Genomic DNA, 9,445 nt, shown 5'->3' on the forward strand with positions numbered 1-9,445 from the left:
AATCATCTCTTTTAAAATGTTTAAACCAGCGTTCACAAGTATCTTGAGATGGAGCATGTTCACCACAAGCTTCCCAAAGTATACAGTAACTTTTTCTTCAATATAATGAATTAAGACTTCCCCAAAATGCTTTTTTGGCATGAAATTCAACTTTTTAAAGCATAAAAATATCTATGTTGTTAACACCTTTAGCAAATTTGACATATGAAGTTTTGAAACTTGCTGTCAATACAACAAAATAGCATACATATCAAATCGCATATATCTCAACATATTAAAAAAAATCCGCATTACTAAATGGTATACCTAGTATATAAAAGGCTAAGTGACCAACCAGTACATATGATGTGCACTGGCAATTTAGAAATAAATGTTGACTTGCGCATGCCTGATACATATAAAGCTCTCACTGACACCAACTGCACGTGTGTTTCCATCTGTCATTGTCGATCATGAATTTGGTTGACACTTCTATTATAGAGAAAGAGTGAATAGCAATATTAAAGTATTTCTTCTAATTAATTTCCTTTCAATGTGCATGTATCTGTGCACTGGGCCACTAGTATCTATATAAAGAAGTGAAAGGCCCTGGCCAGTTTAGTTCAGTGGATAGAGCATCAGCCTGATGATTGAAGGGTCCTGGGGTTGATTCTTGTCAAGAGCATGTGTCCAGGTTGCGGGCTTGATCCCCAGTAAGGGGCGTGCAGGAGGCCGATCAGTGATGTTCTCTCATCATTGATGTTTCCATCTCTCTCTCCCTCTCCCTTCCTCTCTGAAATCAATAAAAATATATTTTAAAAAAGAAATTAATGCAAATATTCCTAGCTGATTTATTTATAATATCCCAATGCTGGAAATGACCAAAATCATAGACAGATCAATAATGTGGTAATTCACAGATCACAATACTACTCAGCAGTTAAAAATTAACTATTCACATAAGCATTTGTATTGAGTCTCAAAATAACTGTGCAGCATGAAGAAAACCAATATTTGTTAAAGAGTACACACATTATAGTGCCTATAAAATTATAAAAAATATGAACTAATGCATTGTAATGGAAGGAAAATCAATGCCTGCAAGGAGGACTGGGAAAATAAAGAGTGAGATTATAAAGGGGCAGGAGGTAAATATAGGGTGTGCCAAAAAAAAGTTGGTATGGAAATTAATACAATAATTAACAAATAATAATTCAAAAATGTACTCTGCCCTGGCCAGTGTCGCTCAGTCTGTTGGGCATCACTCCCACACTTAAAGGTCACTAGAACAGGTCAGGGCACATGCCCTCCTCAAACCCCAGTAGGGGAAAGCAGGAGGCAGCTGATTAATGTATCTCTTTCATATAGATGTTTCTCTCTCATTCACCTCCCTTCCAGTTCCCTAAAAGAAACAATGTAAGTAATGTTTAAAATATTTTTTAAAAAGAATAAACTGTTTTTTGGGTGCTCAAAACTGTAAATCTATTTTTGCTCCGTGTATATTGGTGACAGATAAGTTTGTTTCATGTATGATGGTTTCACAGCTTTATATGTACATCAAAGCTCACCAAATAGTACACATTAGAAAAGGGCAGTTTGTTGCATGTCAGTTTACCTATTCTGGGAGGAAGAGCCTTGTCTCAGTGGCAGGAAATATTGGCAAGCAGTGTAGACTATTGCCATCAGAACCAACAGGAGTGCTCAGTGGTTACAAAAGACACAAACTGGGATTGATTATAGGATTAGCCTTCCTCTATCTTTGAGTTCTTGCCTGTTGAGCAACAACCTTGAGGTGAACACCCTATCGGGGCTAGGGGAATCCACACCACTTTTATATTATTTTTTTCTGCCAGTGGCTTCAGCTACAGGAAATAGTTATGGAGGTCCTCAGAATGTCCTAAATGATCATACAAGCCAGAGGCCCTGGAATAATTTTGGATTTATGTCCAGAAGAGGCACTTTTCATCTCATTTAACTAAAGTCTTTCCCATTTCCATGAAAACAGTGTTTCTGTCCCAATACTAATTCCACCTCAGAGTATTACAAGTGACAACAGTCTATGGAATTTCATACATCATGGCACATGACCTCTTTGGAGCATGTATAGAGTAGTTCTCTAAACATTGCTGAAACTTATATAATACACTAGAGGCCTGGTGCATGAAATTCGTTCACAGGTAGGGTCCCAAGAACTGGATGGAAATCAGGGCCGATTGGGGCCTTCAGATCACTGGCCGGGGCCTTTCTTCTCCTGGCTGCCGGCCAGGGGCCTTCCTTCATTCTGTGCCGCTCCCTGGTGGTCAGTGAATGTCATAGCGAGCAGTTGAACTCCCAAGGGGATAATTTGCATATTAGCCTTTTATTATATAGGATACTGTGAACAGAGATCATAATTCATATTGTTTGTATAAGCACAACAAAGGCCTCCTCTTTAGGATGACCATTGACCTCACCAATAATGGAGACACCAAACTTCAAATTAAAAACAAAAAGTCATGTACACTTTCATTTAAGGCCTTGGTCAGCAATACAAAATTAGCCAATATTAGACAAAGAGGAATTTTCTGCTATCATGCTATGACTTCCAAAGCACAAAAGTTTGGGACCACACCATATCCATTTATCTCTCCATGCTGACAGATCAAAACTTTCCATTCCAATCATCCCAGGCAGTGAGTAGAACCAATGAATTAAAGGTATAAAAGAAAAAAAAACAACTTTACAAAAACATAAAAGGAGCAGAGGACAGCAAGCAGTTTGCAGGTTGGTGAATTAGAACCTTAAATAATTCATCACAGCTAATGTGAGAACCACAATGTCCCTGTCAGAAGTAGCACTTCTTAGCTGAGGACAGGTGCTCTGGATGAATCCTGGGTCAGGTGCATTCCCTAGTCGGAGATAAAGGAATGAAGATACTGCTAAGAGGTCATAATAATCATAATTTCCTCAAGTACAAGTGAGAACACAGAATATATTTCCCCTGAGCACACAGGTGATGTTACCAATGCACATTCTTCAGGTGGTAGAAGTGGAATTGTTTCAGCCACAAATACATGGAGAGACATCAATCGGGTATTAGGTCTGGGCAGGTTGGCAAATGCAGATCCTTCAAGCCTCACTTGTACTTGAAGCTTATGAAGAATTTAGCAGAGTGTATGTTTTGACAAAAGGAGTTTATATTTGGTAAATGGGTCCCAAAGTATCTCCTTCAGTGTTTTCATTCTGAGTGAGAAAGATGAAATATGATCTGGACATTTAAAGCTTTTCCCCAGTGTGAACTCTCAGGTGTGTGACCAGACTATGTTTGTGGCTAAAATATTTCCCACATACACTAGACTCAAAAGGTTTTTCTCCAGTGTGAACTCTTTTCTGTTTAAGGAGGTGATTATTATACCTAAAAGATTTCCCACATCTACTACACTCAAAATGTTTTTCTCCAGTGTGAACTGTGATGTTTAATGAGGTTAGAGCTTTGACTGAAGGACTTCCCTCAATCACTACATTGATACAGCTTTTCTCCAGTGTGAACTCTGTGGTGTTGACTAAGGTTAGAGCTTTGACTGAAGGACTTCCCACAATCACTACACTCATATGGCTTTTCCCCGGTGTGAACTCTGTGGTGTTGACTGAGGTTAGTGCTTTGAGTGAAGAACTTCCCACAATCACTGCACTCGTATGGCTTTTCTCCAGTGTGAACTCTGTGGTGTTTAATGAGGTTAGAGTTATGACTGAAGGACTTCCCACACTCACTACATTTATACGGCTTTTCCCCAGTGTGAACTCTTTTGTGATTAAGGAGGTGACTATTGTACCTAAAAGATTTCCCACATTCACTACACTCATAAGGTTTTTCTCCAGTGTGAATTTTCTGATGTTCAATGAGATTATAGCTTTTGCTGAATGACTTACCACAATTACTACACTCATAGGACTTTTCTCCAGTGTGACCTCCCCTATGTTGATTGATGTTAATAATACATCTAAAAACTTTTCCACATTTGTTACACTCGTATTTCACTTCACCAGAGCAGACATCCTGATATTGAACAAATTTATGTCTGTGGCTTGCAGCATTTTCACGTTTGCTACACTGTTGAAGACTTTTTCCACTGAGAAATTTCTGTGAAGTCTCACTGCCACTGTGAGGCTCCTCGGTATTAAGAGTTGCCTGGGACTGCAACAACCCTGAGCTGGCTGGCCAGTCTTTCCCAGCTTCCCTAGTGGTTGAAGGCACCCCTGATAAGTAGAAGGTGCAGCTGGTCACAAAGGAGGCCCCATCCATAGCTTCTTCCCAGGGCTTCTCTCCACGGGTATCCCTCTGTTGCTGGTGATGGTTTACATTGGAACAGAAGTTTCTCACAGATTTGTCACTGAAGAAGGCTTTCTGCTCAATGCATGCTGCTTGTGACTCAGTCAGGTGCAGAATAACTTTTAAAACTGAGAAACACTGTTTACAGAGACGCGTCCTCTGGGTTGCTGTAGCTGTCTTAGAAGCCATGAATTTTGACTCTCCTTGTACAGAAACACTCTCAGCAGAACAGGCGTCCTCCTTTTCTGTTTTATGCCAACAACCTGAAAAACAAAAAATGATGAGAAAATGAATGTTGACTGTGGTGACGGGGGAAATTCCATTACAAAAGTGTGTTGCACATGTTACCTTGGCTTCATGCAACTGGCTGAAAAAAAAAGATTTGCAAGAAGGATTTACAAGATGCTGCTATGAAGTTATGGGCTACTGAAGATCAAAAACAATAAACACCTCAAATGAAATATGATGCAAACATGGCAGGCACTACATGGAACACAAAAGGTATCACACACTCATTCTTCTGCTAACAGCATTCAGCAGGGCTTCTCTGCTAGTGACATGAGCAAGCTGTGTAGAATGTTGGTTACATCTTATTCCAAGTAAAATTCAATAAATTAATAGCTTGTGTTTGAGGTCTACTTAAGCATGTATGTGCACCTCATAACACATGTGCAGGTCAATGTTGGAGAATAATGCAGAGAAAGCCTTGCAGGGGGAAAGGTGATGCAAAATGTTATCTTTTCCCCATTTGCCACTCATCAGGGCCAGGCCTCCTCTGAGATCATCCTGCATGTTCACCCTGTAAAAAAACCAGGGTTCTCCTTGCACTTTCCACTGTAAAATTACGTAAAACCTAAATATTCCAAGTATTAATGAAAGACAACAGAGGTGAGCAGCTACATACTTCCTACACACTCTGAGGCACTGGGTATTAGGGGTGTTTGGTGAGTCCATTGCTCAGGGCTCTCCACACAGCTCAGCACTTGCATCCACAGCACATTTTACAAGAATGTGGGGAAAATTGGCAGAGCCCCTGGTTTGGCTGTGGGAGGGAGAAAGTTACATCTGGAGAAAAAAGGTAGAGAGGCCATCACCTCAGGACAGTAGGAGAATGTGGAAGTCTTACCTACAGATGATACAAGTGCAAAAACTTCCAGCATCACATCGCAGTATAGATGTCTCTGATCCTCATCAAGGAGCCCCCACTCCTCTTGAGAGAAGGCAATGGCCACATCCTCAAAATTCATATCCTGTTATAATGGGGACAGATGACCCATGATCAGCATCTCTCCTATGATTTTATGTTTATAATACTCCCCACCTTCCACATCCATCCCTCCACATCTCTCCCTCTACTACCTTCATCACAGGAGGGGTCAGGCCTCTGTCCCATCAAAGTAACTCTCTTCTATGTTCCAACTGATACTTTGTCTTCCCACAACAATAAAGGCTGATAAGCAGATAGAAGATATCTGAGTTTTGGGCCTCACATGTAGGCCATACTTCCTCTTATCAATACGGTTTATGTCCCCAACATAAGGTAGGGAGAGATTTTGGCCATGAAGAGAGTGTGAATGATTTGTCATTGGTTTTATCAGGCATTCCCTTGAAGTGCCCAGATTGTCCTCCAAGACCCAAAAAAGCATGGCATCACACTTCACTATTTGGAACTCAATTCCAGGATGCTGAGTCCATCACTTTGCACTAATTCTTTGAAATATAGTTCTTTGAAACACGCTCCTCTCACACAGCCTATTTCCCAGAGTCACAACTTCAAAGAAAACAAATACATTGTAATGAGGCCAGGTTTTGTTCCAATCACCTTCTTTTCCAAAATTCTAAATCACCATTCTGTAACGTATTTCTCTCCTACCCTCTGCCTTCCTAATGCCAGTGGAGATTTTCAAGCCCAGGTGACACTGATGTATGCTATAGTATTCCTAATGATCACTGTATTAGCCCTCAACAACTGACAGGTGTGCACATACATAACACCTAAGCTCTGTATATTGCATGTAGCATGGCAACACCCCTCTTTTCAGACAATTACACTAAAATTCCACTTATTATATCAGCCAAGCACCACCAAAAATGGATTCACCTTTAATTCACTCTTTAGTCAATGTAAAGACCCTACTGTCATGAACTAACATACCCTCTCCAAGTGCACATCAGTCTTTTTAGCACACCCTTCTCACACCTGCACTCCCACACTCCTATCCCCCATAGTCATCTTCTTAACTTCCTACTCATTATTAGGCATGCTGTGGCCCAGAGAATGAATGCCTGATCAATTCAAAATGGATGAAGTACTTCGTCAACTTTGGTAGTCCACACTCATAGAAGCAGCCTTGAATCCTTATATAAAGCCCTCCCTCCCTGATTGGTTTTTACTTCAACCTCACCTATTGAGAACCACATCAGATCTCAGACATCCAGAGCCCACCTTCACCTGTGCGGCACTTAATGTCCCTTCACGAGTCATAGTCTTCATCATGCAAGTCCCATCATCTATGTCTCTCTAACCCATGCTCAGTGAGTCTCATGCCCCTAAGCAATTCCACCAAGCTGACTGCAACTCCCCAGGCCATACCAATGATAACCAAAACAATCATGGTAAGAGTTTAGAGAAGTAAATATGGACTGACCCCAGTTTTATCATCTTTGAAATACTATTTAGCATCCAATTACAAACAAACAACAAAACACAAAAGCTGATCTAGAACTCCCCCCATAAATTTTCCATTACCTTTTTTTAAAGAAGTCTTCATATTGAACTGTTCATCAAAGTTCTAGATGCTCATGAAATGCTCTCTGAAATAATTTATCAGATTAAAAATAAAAGTTTTTGTATTCCCAATAAACATTAATCTATGACTTTCTCCATCTCAATTGATGTTGATTCCATACCTCCAGCTGCTAATTTCATATCTTCACTTCATTATTGAATATTACCTTCCTCTTTCCCAAACACAAAATTAGAAAATCCAGGTGTCCACACCTAAAATACTAATCCAGAAGGCAACTGCGACTTCCCCTCCACAAGGCCAAGTTACCATCACACTCACCAAGACCAATATAGCAACTTCTTTCTTTGTCTTCCTACCACCTCCCTCAAAGGCATATTGTTCATCATGCTGCAGACACAGGGAATCTAATGACACCTGGGTCAGATCACCTGACTCCACTGCTCTAATTATCCCAATGATCTCATCACCTGGAGAACCAAATCCCAAGTTGTTACAAAGCTCCTCTAGGCCTGACTCCTGTCCCATTGTTACCACTTCTCTTTTTTTTAGAAAAATAAAAAAGGATGCCTGCATGTACCTAAACCAACTCAGTCTTTACCCCAAGCATTTGCACATTTGGCACATTTACCTGGGAGGACCTCCTGCATCTCATTCCACAGGTTGCCAGTATCTGGGAGCACTTCATACAACTAGAGACCTGGACTTAGGGTTCTGGACTTAGGTTCCCAGGCCCAAAGACTGGAAGAGTGGCAGGACAGTCCCAGGACTCCACTATCTCATACACCACAGGAGTGTGAGGCCCTGAAATAAGCTGCACAAATCAGTATCCCTAAGCGATTCCGCACTAGCAGGAATCTGTGGAAAGAAAAATGTCTGTTGAGAACTTGGCAACCACCGCCAGGATCCATGGGCTCAGGCTGCTCAGTATGTTTGCCAGCCTCAGGCCAAGTCACCGGAGATGCCTGCATTACCTCAGGGCTTCAGCCTTCAGTGCACATTCTTGCCTAGTTTGTTATCTTTCAAAGGAGTTCTCCTTCCTGTCCTCAAAGGGTATCCTCTCCCTTCTAGTTTGTTCTTCCTCTGAGCCTTTGGGAAAAGTTTAGAACTCTACTTCAGACAATGTCCTTCTTTCATTCTCCGCCATCCATGGTCCTAGGTTCCTGAGAATGAAACTAAAACTTCTCATTCAAAAATTTGCTTTATTTTCTCTGTTGCCCTTAAGTACAAAACAGGCCCAAGATTCCGGAATCTTCCCAACTCAGCCACATCATCCAAAACCATACAGGGTGTCATTGCAGCCTGTCACCCTCTTTCCTCCATCACAACATGTATCACCCACAAGCGACTCACTGTTCTGGATTCAGTGACCTGGGATTCAAGACCTGATAGGCACCAGCACCCAAGGATGGAGGGTAAATGGAGTGAGGATAGTAGAACTCTGTAAGCAAAACAGAGTCTGGGAGGAACATAGGCTTCAAGACTGGCTGTTGCTGCTCATCAAGCTACAGACAAACCACTGCACGAAGGAGATGCTGCTTCTGATGCCTTGTCCTAATTGTGACTCAGCACTAGAGCCTCTGACTTCATTAACAGAACACAGAGCTCAGAATGACCACTTTGAGAAAGTAGTGGTAATACCCAAACCAATCAACACTGGTACATAAACCTGTTCTGGGCTTTCATTGGCTAAACGCAGCCATCAGTGGGTGCATTGTCCTTTGGGTAACTTACTTTTTCAGGCCCAACAGATGGCAACAGGATCCTAGTCACTAACTGATCAATGCAAACATTGGTGTTGGGGCGCTCCAGTGGCACTGGGAAATGACAACTTTAGGATTTGGGGACTGGTCACAGATTTCTGGGAAGTGTCTGCAACTGATCTTTTGAGATACTATTTCAGATTCCATGAAGCTCTGAATTTTCCCAATGTGAAAAGCATTATTTTAATTATTCCCAAGGACCACAAATCTAAATGGATATGTTGTTTAATTTTTTATTTGATTTTTAGGGAGAGGGGAAAGGAAAGGTAAAGAGATTGAGAAGGCTAACCCCTATTTGGTAAAACTACTGTTTGAAATTCTCTGCTATTCTTTATTTTTTTATTTTTTAAAATTAAATCTTTATTTTTTAATTATCCAAGGACCACAAATCTAAATGGATATGTTGTTTAATTTTTTATTTGATTTTTAGGGAGAGGGGAAAGGAAAGGTAAAGAGATTGAGAAGGCTAACCCCTATTTGGTAAAACTACTGTTTGAAATTCTCTCTGCTTCTTTATTTTTTTATTTTTTAAAATTAAATCTTTATTGTTCAGATTATTATAGTTGTTCCTCTTTTCCCCCCATAGCTCCCCTCCACCTGGTTCCCACCCCCCCCTCTGCCCTTTCCCCCCCCCCCCCCCCCTCTCC

At 41.0% G+C, this 9,445-nt stretch overlaps 1 protein-coding gene across 1 annotated transcript in view; it reads right to left on the bottom strand.

Annotated features, from left to right (window-relative positions):
- Positions 1-2,319: 2,319 nt before the first annotated feature.
- The window catches only part of LOC102751368 (zinc finger protein 551-like), an 18,300-nt gene continuing 11,174 nt past the window's right edge, over positions 2,320-9,445 (bottom strand). Inside the window, exons 3-4 of the mRNA XM_015567723.1 lie at positions 5,415-5,538; positions 2,320-4,551 (exon numbers count right to left, since the gene is read on the bottom strand). Of these exons, the coding sequence (XP_015423209.1) occupies positions 3,470-4,551; positions 5,415-5,538 (1,206 nt within the window). The 3' untranslated portion in view covers positions 2,320-3,469. The remainder of the gene's footprint in view (positions 4,552-5,414; positions 5,539-9,445) is intronic.

Source organism: Myotis davidii, unplaced genomic scaffold (assembly GCF_000327345.1).
Source record: "Myotis davidii unplaced genomic scaffold, ASM32734v1 scaffold1092, whole genome shotgun sequence".
Taxonomy (NCBI): Eukaryota; Metazoa; Chordata; class Mammalia; order Chiroptera; family Vespertilionidae; genus Myotis; species Myotis davidii.